General features: G+C 36.5%; 1 protein-coding gene across 1 annotated transcript; it reads left to right on the forward strand.

Moving 5' to 3' along the window:
* Nucleotides 1-7,733: 7,733 nt before the first annotated feature.
* On the forward strand, nucleotides 7,734-17,543 carry LOC127661881 (sodium/nucleoside cotransporter 2-like). Its single transcript, XM_052152825.1, has 18 exons — nucleotides 7,734-7,839; nucleotides 7,994-8,073; nucleotides 8,156-8,235; nucleotides 8,488-8,579; nucleotides 8,726-8,915; nucleotides 10,920-11,061; nucleotides 11,367-11,480; nucleotides 12,059-12,133; nucleotides 12,214-12,294; nucleotides 12,402-12,482; nucleotides 13,519-13,644; nucleotides 14,186-14,316; nucleotides 14,406-14,574; nucleotides 14,715-14,909; nucleotides 15,082-15,163; nucleotides 15,682-15,780; nucleotides 16,570-16,675; nucleotides 17,242-17,543. The coding sequence occupies exons 1-18, from the start codon at nucleotides 7,836-7,838 to the stop codon at nucleotides 17,351-17,353; spliced, it is 1,959 nt and encodes a 652-aa protein (XP_052008785.1). The 5' UTR covers nucleotides 7,734-7,835; the 3' UTR covers nucleotides 17,354-17,543.
* The last annotated feature ends 288 nt before the right edge of the window (nucleotides 17,544-17,831 follow it).

Here is a 17,831-nt window from a genome sequence, read left to right on the forward strand (position 1 = left end):
ATAACGCATGGTTAGAGAAATTAATTATGAATTAAATTAATTATAAAACATGTTAATTTTTTTATATCACCATAGACTGAAAATGAAAAAAGTGTATCAGTGTTGTTGTTGTAATATAAAATTTTAATTAATGCCATCAATAATAGTAAACAAGAGGCTGATGAACTGATGAAAATTGTTATGTCATTCTTGAGATAGTTGTGGTGCTTTAAAGTTTTTTTCTATATTAATTCATTTTATCTTCTTTGAAGGATTGTAAATGATTATCTCTCCTCCTCGCTCCAAAAATATGTACTCCGTTATCAATTCAAGTGTTTTTTTAGTGTCGTTTCAACCATATACAGTTAGTACAGTACACAGCGAAACGAGACAACGTTCCTCCAGGACCATGATGCTACATAATAACAACATAGGACAAACACAGAACCACATGAGACTACACAACTAAATAAAATACCTATATAAAATACCTATATATACCTATATACCTATAGTGCACGTGCAAACATATGCAAAAAATACGGGACAGTACAAGAAATTTCTAACAATGAACAGGACAATAGGCACAGTGAGAGACAGTGCAGCGCCGACCAGTACACAGTAGTGCAAAAAGATGACAGTTTCTAAAAACGTAAACATAACATACTATGAGATAGCACATAGCAGTTATTGAGGTAGCAGACAGCAATTAAAGTGCAACTCAGGACACGTGTGTGTGTGTGTGTGTGTGTGTGTGTGTGTGTGTCAAACCAGTCTCTGAGTATTGAGGAGTCTGATGGCTTGGGGGAAGAAGCTGTTACATAGTCTGGCCTTGAGGGCCCGTATGCTTCATTACCAGACGGCAGGGTGGTAAAGAGTTTGTGTGTGGGGTCGTCCACAATGCTGGTTGCTTTGCGGATACAGTGTTTTTTGTAAATGTCTTTGATGGAGGGCAGAGAGACCCCGATGATCTTCTCAGCTGTCCTCACTATCCTCTGCAGGGCTTTGCGGTCCGAAACAGTGCAAGTCCCAAACCAGGCAGTGATGCAGCTACTCAGGATGCTCTCAATAGTCCCTCTATAGAATGTAGTGAGGATGGGGGGTGGGAGATGTGCTTTCCTCAGCCTTCAAAGGAAGTAGAGATGCTGCTGGGCTTTCTTGGTGATAGAGCTGGTGTTGAGGGACCAGGTGAGGTTCAAGGAATTTGGTGCTCTCGACAATCTCCACAGATGAGCCGTCGATGTTCAGCGGAGTGTGTTCACCTTGTGGTCTCCTAAAGTCAACAACCATCTCTTTTGTTTTGTCGACATTCAGGGACAGGTTGTTGGCTCTACACCAGTCCTATAGCCGCTGCGCTTCCTCTCTGTATGCTGACTCGTCGTTCTTGCTGATGAGACCCAACATGGTCGTGTCATCGGCGAACTTGACGATGTGGTTCGAGCTGTGCATTGCTGCACAGTCGTGAGTCAGCAGAGTGAACAGCAGTGGACTGAGCACACAGCCCTGGGGGGCCCCAGTGCTCAGTGTGGTGGTGGTGGAGATGCTGTTCCCGATCCGGACTGACTGAGGTCTCCCAGTCAGGAAGTCCAGGATCCAGTTGCAGAGGGAGGTGTCCAGGCCCAGCAGGTTCAGCTTTCCAATCAGGTGCTGGGGAATGATTGTGTTGAATGCTGAGCTGAAATCTATGAACAGCATTCAAACTTATGAGTCCTTTTTGTCTATGTGGGTGAGGGCCAGATGAGGGTTGTGGCGATGGCGTCGTCCGTTGAATGGTTTGGACAATACGCAAACTGCAGTGGGTCTAGTGAGGGGGGCAGCTGGGTCTTAATGTGCCTCATGACGAGCCTCTCAAAGCACTTCATGATGATTGGTGTGAGAGCGATGGGACGGTAGTCGTTGAGGCAGGACACTGAAGACTTCTTTGGCATGGGGATGATGGTGGTGGCCTTGAAGCACGTTGGAGCTGCTCAGAGAGATGTTGAATATGTCAGTAAGAACATCTGCTAGCTGGTCTGCACATCCTCTGAGCACTCTGCCAGGAATGTTGTCTGTTCCAGCAGCCTTCCGTGGGTTGAATCTACGTAGAGTTTTCCTCACATCCGCCGTGGTAAGACAGAGCTCCTGGTCGTTGAGAGGAGGAGGTCTTCCTCACCACCACGTCGTTCTGCTCTTCAAACCGAGCGTAGAAGTCGTTCAGCGCATCTGGAAGGGAGGCATCTTTGTCACAGGCAACTGATGTTGTCCTGTAGTTGGTGATGGCCTGGATGCCCTGCCACATGCGCCGTTTGTCACCGCTGTCCTGGAAGTGACTGTGGATTCTCTGGGCGTGTGCGCACTTTGCCTCTCTGATTTCCTAGGACAGTTTGGCCCTAGCTGTTCTTAGGGCTGCCTTATCGCCTGCTCTGAAGGCGGAGTCTCGGGTCATCAGCAGCGTGCGCACCTCCGCAGTCATCCACGGCTTCTGGTTGGAGCGTGTGGTGATGGTCTTGGAGAAAGTGACATCATCAATGCACTTGCTGATGTAGCTGGTCACTGATGCTGTGTATTCCTCCAAGTTGGTAGAATCGCCAAATGTTGCAGCCTCCCTGAACATGTGCCAGTCAGTACACTTTTTGGTTTGTTTTGTTAAAGTTTTGGGGGTTCCTTTAAAATCTTAATATACTCTGTTTCTGTTGGACTGTCTTCACAGAGCTTATGTTTATCTTTTACAGACCTGACCTACAAAACAAGTGAACACCCCCGTTCTGCCCACACATGCAGTAACTCATGATGCTGTTGTCTTTTTGCTATGTGGAGATGCTGTATGGCAATATTTTTTTTACTATGCTACCATTTAACCATTCTCATGTTCTGTGATTAAAGAGACCCTATAAATACTATTTTCCTATGCTCTGAAAATTCATTTCTGATAATGTATAATGCTGTTCTTTATACATATAATATGAGTAGTTCCATTGTTCAATGTTCCATTGATCTTTGGCTGATGCAATTAAATTAATAAAAATTGAGGGTTTAGCTCAGAAAATAAATATTTCAGTGTACTGGCCATTTGTTGAAAAGGATTGTATCATGTATCATTTGCTATTTACTATGTTGTTGTAAGTTTCTTGATAGTTTGCTGAGTCAGTGTGCAAGGATTCTTGTCACTGTAATGTTTTGTGGGCTGAACATTTTTTATACCGGTTATTTTTGTCCATGGCTGCAAGAGAAGTCATGTGGATAAATGTAAAGGTCCTATAAAGTAATGCATATTTTCAAATGATAAATCAAAGTGAGATAAAGGCTTAAATTAAGGGAAAGCAGAGCTGTCCTGTTGCATTTCTTCTCTCTACATGTATCAACTGTGTCTACTTATGTTACTTCATCTTACAGAATCATGACTGAAAAATATTTACAAATTCATTTCAGTTACTGAAAATGTCACTCTCCATTTATGAAAGGTGCAGTAAAACTTAATCAGTAAACATAGCATTCAGTAGTGGATTTATTCAGGGTTATGACCGGGATACATTTCTCTCATCATTTACTCACCCTCATCATGCCATCCCAGATGTGTATAACTTTGTTTCTTTTGCTGAACACAAATTAATATTTTTAGAAGAACATCTCAGCACTGTAGGTCCATACAATGCAAGTGAATGGGTGCAAAAACTTTGATGCTCCAAAAATCAAATATGTCAGCATAAAAGTAATTCATACAACATATGATTAAACCAATGTCTTCAGAAGCGATTTGATAGGTGTGCGTGTGAGAAACAGATACATATTTTAGTATATTCTAAACAAAAATTATCCTCCCTGCTCAGTTCATTTCCACTTTAATTAATCTCCAGTTTAATCTCTACTTTCACATTTTTCTTCTTGTGTTTTTGGTGTTTCACATTCTTCATGCATACACTGTACCTCTGTAGTTTCTCTACTAGCAATTAATATAATATATGTGTGAATTACACAAGTTGTATTTATTAGTGTACAAAAACAATGTAAAAGATCATAACATTTAGACAAACCTGACTGGATGGACTAGGAAGGTATTTAAAAAAACAAACACTTTCTATGAAGCCCATATATATAATGTGCTGTAAAGACATTATAAATGCATCCAGTCAGGTTTGTCTCATAAAACGTCTTTTAAAATGTTATAACTTCTCATTCATAATTGTAATTACAGTTATATAATATGTAACATTCATAGCTATGTCTAAAAGAGAATAATGCATTAAAATACAGTAAACATTCAATTATATCCTCAAAAGTTGTAATGTAATATACAGTTTATATTTGGTATCGTAAAACTGCAGTCTACAAAAGCAGAGAGTAAACAGTCATAAGGATTGACATGATAATATACCATTAAAAGTGGTCTTGGCATGCTTTAAGTTAAAAAAATAAATACCTTCTTATATTATAACATAGTCATAACATAAACTTATAATAAAAACACTTGTAAACCTACAAGGTTTAAATGTATGTAATCTCTTGAAATATTTTATGACCATGTAAAAAACATCTTATAGATGTTAATAAGAAGATATTGTTTTGCTACTTTACTTGATGCATACCTCATATATATATATATATATATATATATATATATATATATATATATATATATATATATATATATATATATATACACACTGGCGGACAAAAGTTTGGAATAATGTGCAGATTTTGCTGTTTCGGAAGGAAATTGGTACTTTAATTCACCAAAATGGCATTCAGCTGATCACAAAGTCTTGTCAGGACATTACTGATGTAAACAGCACATCACTATTTGAAAAAAGTCATTTTTGATCAAATCTAGACAGGCCCCATTTCCAGCAGCCATCACTCCAACACATATAATCACACAAAATGGCTAATTTGGCAATAGAAAATCCTTTGCCATTATATCAAACACAGTTGAAAGCTATTTGGTTCATTAAATGAAGCTTAACATTGTCTTTGTGTTTGTTTTTGAATTGCCACAGTATGCAATAGACTGGCATGCCTTAAAGTTAATATAAGGTCAAAAAAGGCAAAAAAAGAAACAACTTTCTCTAGAAACTCATCAGTCAATCATTGTTTTGAGGAATGAAGGCTATACAATGCTTGAAACACACAAAGGTGTACACTACAGTCTTCAAGGACAAAGGACAACTGGCTCTAACAAGGGCAGAAAGATGTGGAAGGCCTAGATAAAACAAAACAAGAGGATAAGTACATCAGAGTCTCTAGTTTGAGAAATAGACACCTCACAGGTCCTCAGCTGACAGCTTCATTGAATTCTACCCGCTCAACGGCAGTTTCATGTACAACAGTAAAGAGAAGACTCAGGGGTGCAGGCCTCATAGGAAGAATTGCAAAGAAAAAACACTTTTGAAACAGAAAAGCAAAAAGAAAATGTTAGAGTGGCAAAGAAATACAGACAACTGACAAGAGATAGTTGGAAAAGAGTGTTATGGATCTTAACCCCATTGAGCTTTTGTGGGATCAGCTAGACTGTAAAATACCCGAAAATGACAACATGAAAGAAGTTTGTTTGAAATCTTTATAAATGTATAAAAAATAAAAAACGAAAAAATCACATGTACATAAGTATTCACAGCCTTTGCCATGACACTCAAAATTGAGCTCAGGTGCATCATGTTTCCACTGATCATCCTTGAGATGTTTCTACAACTTGATTGGAGTCCACCTGTGGTAAATTCAGTTGATTGTGACATGATTTGGGAAAGGCACATACCTGTTTATATAAGGTCCCACAGTTAACAGTGCATGTCAGAGCACAAACCAAGCCATGAAGTCCAAGGAATTGTCTGTAGACCTCAGAGACATGATTGTACAGAAACATTACTGCAGCATTGAAGGTCCCAATGAGTACAGTGGCCTCCGTCATCTGTAAATGGAAGAAGTTTGGAACCACCAGGACTCTTCCTAGAGCTGGCCGCCCGGCCAAACTGAGTGATCGGAGGAGAAGGGCCTTAGTCAAGGAGGTGATCAAGAACCCGATGGTCACTCTGACAGAGCTCCAGCGTTTCTCTGTGGCGAGAGGAGGACCTTCCAGAAGAACAACCATCTCTGCAGCACTCCACCAATCAGGCCTGTATGGTAGGGTGGCTTGACGGAAGCCACTTCTCAGTTAAAGGCACATGACAGCCCACCTGGAGTTTGCCAAAAGGCACCTGAAGGACTCTCAGACCATGAGAAACAAAATTCTCTGGTCTGATGAAACAAAGATTGATCTCTTTGTCCTGAATGGCAAGCGTCATGTATGGAGGAAACCAGGCACCGCTAATCACCTGGCCAATACCATCCCTACAGTGAAGCATGGTGGTGGCAGCATCATGCTGTGGGGATGTTTTTCAGCGGCAGGAATTGGGAGACTAGTCAGGATTCATCCTTGATGAAAACCTGCTCCAGAGCACTCTGGATCTCAGACTGGGGTGAAGGTTCATCTTCTAACAGGACAACGACCCTAAGCACACAGCCAAGATAACAAAGGAGTGGCTACAGGACAACTCTGTGCATGTCCTTGAGTGGCCCAGCCAGAGCCCAGACTTGAACCCGATTTAACATCTCTGGAGAGATCTGAAAATGGCTGTTCACCGACGCTCCCCATCCAACCTGATGGAGCTTGAGAGGTCCTGCAAAGAAGGTGTGAAAATAGGTGTGCCAAGCTTGTAGCATCATATACAAAAAGACTTGAGGCTGTAATTGGTGCCAAAGGTGCTTCAACAAAGTGTTGAGCAAAGGCTGTGAATACTTATGTACATGTGATTTTTTTCGTTTTTTAATTTTAATAAATTTGCAAAGATTTCAAACAAACTTCTTTCACATTGTCATTATGGTGTATTGTTTGTAGAATTTAGAGGAAAATAATGAATTTAATCCATATTATATGAAACTTTATGAATCCATTATAAATATGGGCTTCATAGAAAGTGTTACAAATAGAATAATGTTTTTTAAAAGAATATTTGCAATATTAAAGAACTCTACCCATAACCTCATTATCAAAATGCCAACAAGAAAAATAACAAACATTTCTAATTTAGGGGAGTGGTGGTGGCGTAGTGGACTAAAGCACATAACTGTTAATCAGAAGGTCGCTGGTTCGATCCCAGCCACCACGATTGTGTCCTTGATCAAGGCACTTAACTCGAGGTTGCTCCGGGGGGATTGTCCCTGTAATAAGTGCACTGTAAGTTGCTTTGGATAAAAGCATCCGCCAAATGCGTGATCTAATTAACTTAATTTAATACAAATATCCCATCAGTTTGTATGAAAACTGTTTATGTGGATACCTTGGGTTCTAAAAATGTGCTATACTAATAGAATTTTTGATAATAATAATTACAATCTACATATTAATAGTTTTCCATAATAACACATTATGCTCAGCTTGCTGTCAGTTTGCTTATTAGCAGTGTGTTCAAGTTGATGTGTTAATAGGCTAAATAAAAACGAAATTGTACTCTACAATGTGCAACACTGACATCTTGTGTCCAATTTTTGTGAGAGTTGGGTAGTTTCAGTTGAGCAGCGGCCCTGATATGGGACGGCCTTAGAACCGCAGAGGCCCCTCCATAGCCATCACCATTTCTGATAGTTTGTTTCTCTTCTACTATTTTTATCTTGGCTTCTCTGGAAAGGAGGAGTTTACTTGTAGTAAATGATAAAAAGATGCCGTTTCATGACAACTCAGTTTGGTCAGCATTGACTAGTAATCTGATAGCAATGTGCAAGTGCCTTAAATAAAAGCACTTTAGTATGTAGTTAATGATAAGATTTTCAGATTTCCAAGTGAGCTGAGTAGGCTACATATTCCAGCTCAAGGTTCAAGACCAAGCAGTTGTCACAAAGAAAGCAGAATGAGTAAGCCATTTATTTACCTATATATTCTTTAGTTAACTTTTCTTTTTTTTAAACATGTGGTTAGAAATGTAAATGCTTTTGCAGCTAAAGACTTGTTGGATCAAAGTCCATTTAAGCTGGTAAAACATTTTAATCTGAAACTTTCCTTATACAGCGGACAAAGAGGACTTACAGTTGACAACTGTCTCATATGGAAATGAACTGAATGGAGTGGACAATCCAGGATTTGTAAAGGTAGGCTTGCATTGACTAGTAGTGTAATTTGTTCTGTGGAGATTCTTTTGTAGATCTAAAAATATATTTTTTGAATCTTCAGGAGAATAAATTAGCAGAAGAGGCAGACCTGTGTGACAGTGAAAAAGAGGAGTCAGAGAAGGACTCAAAATCATGCCTAAGGTGTGGTTGTGAATCAGAAATTTGAATACGATGTCATCCACAATTCATTGTCGCATTATTTGGTGATTATCTCTGGCTAGAGAAAGTTGCGATTACTTAAATTAAATATTAAATAATTAAATAATAGCTCAAATCAGATCATCCTATTGAGTAAATATAGGCTAACGCATGTTTAAATATATTTATTCCACTTCTATGAGGTGGTGCACATGTTCAAAATATAAAGATTTTTTTTTTCTTGATTCATCACAGAAAAGCTTGCATACCCATCACGGCCACAGAGGCCTTCTTCAAGACTCACTCCAAAATAATCAAATACATTGCTTTTGTAATACTTGCTGCAGGTAATATATATATATATATATATATATATATATACACACACATCTTCACAGCTATAATTGTTATAACCCATGATCCTATGCTCCAGGGATATTGTTCATAGCATTAATTGCTCATATGCTGTATATTTTTGTGTTTCAAATTGTAGGGTTTTTGGCATACTTCATTGCTGCAGTTTATTTGAATTTCCAGAGGGCAATTTCTTTGGTTGTCCTCACTTGTTTGGGGGTGTTCATCATTGCAAGTGAACTTGTGAATAAGTACAAGGGTGACAGCATTAGGAAGTTCTTTAAGCCAGCTCAAAGATGGTTTAAATCCAATATGAGATGGATAAAATGGTAAGTAGGACACTTATATCCTAATATAAAGTGACCACAAAATGTATTTTTGAAAACTAAAGTCACACTTAAAAATGTCTGAATGTCATTGCATTAGATACAAAATATCAAACCAAGTTGCGTCTGGAAACAAATTATGCAGACCTTTTTTGAAAACCAACTTCACTTTTTTTTAGCCATTTTTTCAATGACTTTTAAGCAAGTGGTCCCAAGGTCATGTTTAGTGGATATCTGAAGTAAAATATCTTCAACTTCACACAGATGCTCTTGCAGAGTAATAACAGGTGTAGATTGTGACATTAACTATGGACATGTTCCACTTAAATTTGAGAACAAAAAAGTGTCCAAATACTTTTTACTTTTACTTTAACAATGTATGTTGATATATAATTTGAAACCTTACACACTTTTTTTTTGTTGTTGGAAATGTTTTGCTTGAAAAGTGTGTTTATGCTATATTTATTTTAAATAAATGTAGCTTGTTTTGATATTTTGTTATATAATGCAAAGACATACAATTGATATATTCTGAGTTCAATACAAGCTCAATTGATAGCATTTGTGGCATAATGTTGACCACCACAAAAAATTATTTTGTATCATTCCTAATTTTCTTTAAAATAAAGGTAGTAACTAAGGTTACAGTGAGGCACTTACAGTGGAAGTGAATGGGGCCAGTTTTTGGAGGGTTTGAAGGCAGAAATGTGAAGCTTATCATTTCATAAAAGCACTAGGATTACGTTTTCTGTTAACCCTTGTGCGTCAATTTCAAAACATTACTCAGAGGTCCTTATATAAAAATATCCACGTCACAAAACTGCCATAATAATATTATATATTAAAACTATTTTCCACTTTCAATGAGTTAACACACACACACACACACACACACACACACACACACACTCTGATATCCATACCAACACACCCACACAATTTTAGCTGCATAATTTATTCAATTGGCCTGCAGTGCTCTATAATACAGCAAACAGAAAATAGGAAGAAAGCATATATTTTCTCCATAGGCTAAACATGACATTTATTACAAATGTAAATTTTGAAGCCAGGGCTCCAGAGTATCATAGAATCCATGATTTTATGCTTTAATGGCACTGCGATCAAATATTGCCATTTGAATGGGTTTCAATTGGGACTTTTTTGTCCTTAAGGTCCTGAGTGTAATTATTTTGTTTACACAATGTATTATAGATGTAATATAGGAACTGAGGTTGAAATATCACAATTCCCCTAAAAATACACATCTTGGGCAAAAGTTATGTCATTGGCATTAACACTGTAAATAAAGCTGTACATTTTTTTTAATCATAATTTTTACAGTTGTTTTAGGGATTTAGTGTGTATGGCATTATGTCATCATTACAACAAATTTGTAAAATTGGATATAACTTTAAACAAAAATGGTTAGTATGTGATTTAATCTCACTAAAATCATGTTAGTACACATATTGTTTCTGTCTTGTGGCTTTAATTTTAAAACAGTGAGTATTTTTACATTTAACGATTGGCCCCATTCAAAAGAAAAGGAGGGACTAAGTTAGTCTAAATTCATTTTTGTGGTAATTAACATTATGCAACAAACACTGTGGTTTAAGCTTAACTTGTATTGACCCCGGAAAATTCCTTTAAGGGTGGCTTAATTGTATATTTAGGAGTTTGAATGGTTTGGAGGTGGCTAATTTGTGCTGACTCTAAATAGAAAGCTAACAGTCAATTCAGTTAATGAGGTAATTATTATGCTTTATGTTGCAAGTACTCTGTGTTTTTGTAATTGTTTTTCCTAAATAAATCTCAAAGGATGCTATGTGTAATTAAATATTCTTGCAACAGATTTTGACAATGCCATATTTGGCCCTGGAATGCTGCTTACAGCTCTATTTCTTAATGATGATTACAAGAATTACATAACTTTACAAAGACTTGTGAAGTTAGGGGCACATGTGAATTGTACAAACGTCATGATTAATGTGTCTTTGTTTGTTGCAGGGTGTTCATATTTATCGTGTTAGGACTACTGGTGACATGGTTGGCAGTAGACACACGAAAGCGCCCAGAACAACTCATCTCCTTTGGTGGTGTCTGTCTCTTTGTTATTGCCCTATTTCTCTTCTCTGCACACAGGACTGCGGTTAGTAACAAACATGTGCACACTGCACTCACATGTTATTACTGGATTGCATTCACTCATGCACTTGCACACTACCTTGCTTTATTGGCCATGCTGATCTTGGAATGCATTTTTTTAGACTTTGAATTTCCTGCAAGCCTTATCGGAGTGTTGAGTGTTCACCTATAATTTCCCACCAATAAAACAGATAAACAGAAAATGATGTCGTCTATAAATGTACAGGATAAAGGCACATGTTCTAAATGAGTGCTTTGTATAGAGTGTGGTTGTTGACAAAAAGGTTTTTTGTGTTGAATTCTGATTAGGTGAGATGGAGGACTGTCTTCTGGGGACTTGGTTTACAGTTTGCCACTGGCCTGTTTGTCATTAGGACACAGCCAGGTCTCGTAGCCTTCGAATGGCTCGGAAAGCAAGTTCAGGTATTACTGCTTACAATATCACAAACATATATTGTGTAATTTATATCTTACTATTTATCTCTTTGTTACAATCTGCGATAACTTAAACAAAACAATAAAGACCCAAAACAGTAAGAAAGTGAACTCCCAGGGCTTTCTAATATTTAAAATTTAAAGTTCACTATGTATTTTTTCCCTCAGAAAAATATTTTTTACATCATGTACACTCCAGTGATATCAATTGGCTAATAAAAGCTGATTTCACATGACCACATGAAATCACATGACCAGCCAAATACTGGTCACTTTTTCTCAGTTACCATCCTGTTATTGGACTCTTTCATTCATGGAATAAATGAGTCATGGGTGACTGCGAAAAGAGAATTTATACACTTGCTTTTGCGTGATGCCGCATCAGTGTCGATAGTCAGTATAAGTCAAGACCACTGTCATATCGGCAAGCACAACATAAACAAACTTTATTGATTGCACCTTAAAGTACAGCACATCAAATCATTACATTACATTAGAATATGATACTTATTGTATGGCCATCATGTTCTAAACTACTATTTTCTTTCTTTGACCTTGTTTTCTAGATATTTTTGGACTACACAAAAGATGGCTCTGTATTTGTGTTTGGAAACCTCATTGAAGACATATTCGCATTTCAGGTTAATAATAATGATTACTTGACATTAAATGAATGGATGGGTCTATTTGTACTACTATATGTTGTTATGTATGTCCACAGGCTCTGCCTATAGTGGTTTTCTTCAGCAGTGTAATGTCAGTCCTGTACTACTTGGGGGTCATGCAGTGGATTATCATGAAGGTAAGAGTATTTCAGTCAAGTCTGGCATTTATTTAACTTATGAAAGCTTTAGAGTATGTTCTTTATATAGGAATTAGTCTATTAAAGATATATCTTTCTGTGCACAGATTTCCTGGGTCATGCAGATAACAATGGGAACCTCCCCTACAGAGACTCTCAGTGTGGCAGGGAATATATTTGTTGGTCAGGTAATATTTTGTCATCATTTTAATTGTTTACAGAAACTTAAAAAAAACACTTGATGTAAGGTACGGTTTTTAATCAGTAAATTTTAAGCATTAATAAGAGTCTCTAAAATATTTCTTGACAGAATTAGAGCATGAGAGCTAGAGGAAATGTGGTAGAAATATGAATGTTATAAAAGTCTTTGACAAATCATATATCAAAAGAAAGCTGTCATTCTCATGAATGTGACTGAACAGTTTATTTTGTTGCCCAAATACCACAGTTTTAAAGGTTTTCAAAAGCATGACAAAGTGAAAAATTATTTCTGCAAGACATCAAATACGAATGTCTTGCAGAAATCTCTTTTATGCTCCGATCACTGCTGCTGTATCTGCATTTATCTCTACAAAATGAGCCATTCTTTACCTGTCTGTTAGCTTTCTTAGGTGAATAATCCAATGTTATATCTAAGATGTCCACAACAAAATATGCAGTCCAGCAGGAAAAGCATGTCAAACAAATCATCTGAATAATATGTTATCGACTGTTGGTGATAAAATGTTTCATTTTATCGCTAAGGCTAATCTGTTATAGGTTCCCTTGGGAATTTCTAATGATTTAAAATAAGGTCTGTGGTTAACATTGTTTGAAGAGACTTGCGGTTATGTTCTACAACCTAAATTACCCACAGTCATACCTCAAACTGAGTTTTTCAAAACGTAATTTGCTATCAAGTTCCTACATAAGGACGACAACAGTTGTCCATTAAAAACATGTAATTCATCAAGCATGTTAACTCACATTCATACTTGAATGAATGATGTGTAATTAATTGGACAATGGTTATAGTTATTATGTAGCAATGTATATAGCAATCTTTATATCTTATGTATATAATTACAGTTTTAATTAATGTTAACCACATAAGGTACCTGATTTAAAAACCCTTTGTAAATTTGCAGTGGGAACCCATGGCTTGAAAATGCGAATTCTCATCTGGGTTTTAGAACAACAGACTAAACAGCTCTATAAAACATGACTGGTTTTGCTGTGTTCCAGACAGAGGCACCCCTCCTGATTCGTCCTTACCTTAACGATATGACCAAGTCTGAGATTCATGCTGTCATGACTGGAGGATTTGCCACCATTGCTGGAAGTGTTATGGGGGCGTTCATTTCATTTGGGGTACAACAATATGCTTCATTTCATTTGAAAAATTCTAACTAGAATACCTAGAATGCCAAAGAAAATAAATCCATTCAGGGACAAGTTCATACCAGTTGATATCAGTTCATATGAACAGTTTGAGTGCAGTTTTCTTTCCTGTGTTGACGTATTTCTTTTTGAAACAGGAATGGGACACGGAGGTCTCATACACTTTTTTTTTTAACGGCCTTTTAAACAGTTATTTTTATTTTAGACTTTATTTACATTGCAGTCATTAACAATGATTTGCTACTTGCTAGTTGGTGGCAGGTGGTAATAGGAGGAGGGACATTCTCGTTTTAAAATGCATTTAATTGAACAAAAATATGTGGGAAAACAAAATCGTCTATGTCAGAAAAAAGTTTTGTTTACTTTTAGAGTACACAAGAAGAATATAGAAAACCACAATGTTAACATATATGGATTAAAAGACACAAAAGTCAAATTTTGATTTCATTGGGTATTTTACATGGTATGTTTATTTCTCTATGAGTTTATAATTAAAGTTCACCCTACACAGATTGATGCATCGTCTCTGATTTCTGCATCTGTGATGGCTGCCCCATGTGCCTTATCCATTTCCAAACTATCCTACCCTGAAACTGAACAGAGCAAGTTCACATCTAAAGATCAGATTCAAGTTGACAGCGGGTGGGTCCTCCTCTCAGTTATCATAAGAATGTTTGGATTTCGAAATACTGTATGTTGCTTTTTAAAAACGTTCTATTGTTTGTGCTCAGTGGTGAACAGAATGTCTTGGAAGCTGCCAGTAATGGGGCATCTGCATCTATCGGGCTTGTGGCCAACATTGCTGCTAACTTGATTGCTTTTCTCGCCATTTTGGGTTTCATAAATGCTACACTTAGCTGGATGGGAGGCATGGTTGGATACCCAGAAGTCACTTTTGAGGTGTGTATAGTAGTCAAAACTTGGGTCAAATCAGTGGCTTTGTTTTTTATTTTATAATGTTCATGATCATTTTCATTTCTCAAATCTTTATATTCAAAAGTGAAGTGTTTTTAACAGAGCCATTACCTTCTACCTCTTAGTTGATCTGCTCCTATGTGTTTATGCCGGTTGCCTTTATGATGGGAATTCCATACGATGAGTCATTTATAGTGGCTGAGCTTATTGGTACTAAACTCTTCCTTAATGAGTTTATAGCCTACGAGAAGCTGTCAGAGCTCAAAAGCAACAGACTTAATGGCATTCTAGAGAATGGTTCTAACAAAAATTGGATTTCAGTAAGTACTTATGTCTCATCAAATTTCCCTTAAATCTATACTTTTTATTTATTTATTTGCCATTTAAAGATATAATTGGTCAAATGCATAATCTGAAGGTTGTTGTAAGCATGCAAATTGATGTTTTGTTTCAAAAGTTTCAGTTACTTTATGTCACCAAAACTACTTCCAGGTTCGATCAGAAATCATCTGCACCTATGCCCTGTGTGGCTTCGCTAATTTCAGTTCTCTTGGTATTGTGATTGGAGGCCTGTGTGAGTATCATTAATAATAAGTGATGTATCGATTTAAAGCTCTTGAAGTGTGAAGTGTGCTCAAGGGACAGTTTACCTGCTGTCATAATATATTCACCCTCATGTTGTTCCAAACCAGCATGATTATCTATCTTCTGCGAGAACACAAAAAGAGACGTTAGAGAGAATGTTATTGTCAATCGCTATTTAGTTTCATTGTATGGAATGAAGATGCAATGAAAGTGATTGTTGACGGAGGCTAACATTCTGCCTAAGATCTCCTTTTTGTGTTCAACGAAAGTCATACTGATTTAGAACAATATCAGGTTAAGTAAATGCTGACATAAAATGTCATTTTGGGGTGAACTATCCCTTTAAATTATTTGAAGAATTCCCTCTACTGGCTCAGTAATTGACCTGTCATCTTTTTGTTTACATCTTTCAATGTTGTGGACTGTGCACATTATGACATCATTATTACTTTTTATCTCTACTGGTATGATTCACTGATAATGTTTTACATTGTTTTGACTCCACAGCCTCTATTTGCCCATCAAGGAAGTGTGATATATCAGCTTTAGTGCTCAGAGCCTTGTTCACAGGCACATGTGTTTCCATGATCAATGCCTGTATTGCTGGTAAGCAAGTTTGAATCAGATGTAACAAACTCTAATATTTTAACCTTAATCTAACACCACAACATCACTGTGTTACTGTATTACCACAAGAAATCTTGCAATTAGATATAAATTCCATGGCTCCCAAGGTCATGGAAAATATGAAAATATCAGTGAATTTTAAAATTGTTATTTCCAGGCCTGAACTGCAGAAACATTGGGAATTTCTTTACTAAATATTAATTTTTATAATTATATTTTATCAGATAAATATTGCTCTTGAATAGAGCTAGTGTACTTGCCTGCCCAATTTGTGAGCGAATCCTTCTTTTAAAGAAGTTAATTTTTAAGTCATTTGTTGAAATCATTCAAAAAACGGACTGAATGATTAATTAGTGAATCAGTCTGAATAAAAGGTTTCCAGAAATCACACATGACTGGAAAAGTAATGGAAATTCATTGCTCATAAAGGATGGGAACCCTGCAATTCATTGAAGCAGACATGTTTATGACCTCTGCAGAGTCATCAATATTTTGCAATTGGTGTTGAAAGAAATTCTTCAAAAAATTTTGTTAGTCAATTGATAAATAATTTAGTAAATAATTTTATCTAAAGCAATTATATTACAATTTGCAGTGGCAATCTCGGTCGAGGCTTGCTCAAGGACCGCATTGTGCCATGGTGATAGCTTTTTGTCCCTTGCAGTGTTCAAACCTAAAACCTTCAGGTGTAAAATCTTTACCCACTGTCCCACACCAAGTTGACTGTTTCATGTTGACTCAAGTTGTAAATCACTGCTCTACCTGTAGGTATCCTTTTTGTCCCTCCACTGGACTGTGTGAGTGTGTTTCAGAATTCAGTCTTCAATGCCACTGTCCCCAACATTGAAACTTGCTGTTATGACATTTTTGATAGGTAAGGACAACGTATATTGTTGCATATATTGTTATATTGAATATGTAATTGTCAATGAACCCCTACCCCTTCACCTTAACGTTTCACCCTGAAACATCATAACATCCTCCATGGAGGTGGTCTGCACCTGACAATATAATTTGTTTTTAATTTAATGTCTTTATAAAAAAATCTGTAAAAAAAATACCTAAGATGTACTTAAGGGTCAGTTTGACTCTGTTCATATAAAGACTTATCAGAAAGCTGTAAAATGGTTGAACAGTTCAAAATGTTATTTATAAGTGAACACACACACATAAATACATACTGTACATACATATATTCTAGTGTTATTTTGGAGCATTTACTGTAAATAAAATAGTATGTTTTACATTTGTAAATTACTAAAAGATTACTTATTGATAATGGAGAATATGTGCTAATTGTTACTTAATTGAACTGTGATTTAATAAGTAGGGTCATTTTGACCCACTAAGTGCAGCAAAGAGTAAAGCACTCTTGCCCGGCAAGGTGCCAAGGGTCTGTAAAATATTTACTCAGCAATCTTTATGTTCTTTTACCTGCAGTACTATCAACAATGGGACACTTTCTTTTGAGGATCCTTGGAGTGAAGTGAAAAATGCTACAATTTATTTTGCCAACTGTTGTGGTCTCTTCAATGCAACTGTGTGCATGTAGTTTGAACCAGAAGTAACAGAATCAACTGTGCCAAAAAAAAAAAAAACACTCTCTACTTACTATTATGACATTATTTATTAAATTGGTACATTAAAAAATGTATTTGTCCAGTGTATACATGTATTAATATACAGTGTATGACATGTATTTATATATATATATATATAACTATGTAATTATATTTGGTAATTTGACAATTCATGCATAATTTCTTTATAAAGATAACCTAATGTGTTAGATTTTAACTATTTTATTTTTATGCTCTGTAAATTCAGATTTTTTTATTTATTTAATTGTGTTGCTCTGTAATTTGTAAGTGGTATAATCATTTGTGGAAATACATCCAAGATAGAATTAAAACATTTTCTGATCAAGAATTTTCTGACTTTACCTCGCTCGCACTCTGTCACACACAGAATGAAGACGTGTCCAGTGTGCCCCACGTTACATCATGCGAAGGCTTATCATTATTAGCCGC

Source organism: Xyrauchen texanus, chromosome 21 (assembly GCF_025860055.1).
Source record: "Xyrauchen texanus isolate HMW12.3.18 chromosome 21, RBS_HiC_50CHRs, whole genome shotgun sequence".
Lineage (NCBI taxonomy): Eukaryota > Metazoa > Chordata > Actinopteri > Cypriniformes > Catostomidae > Xyrauchen > Xyrauchen texanus.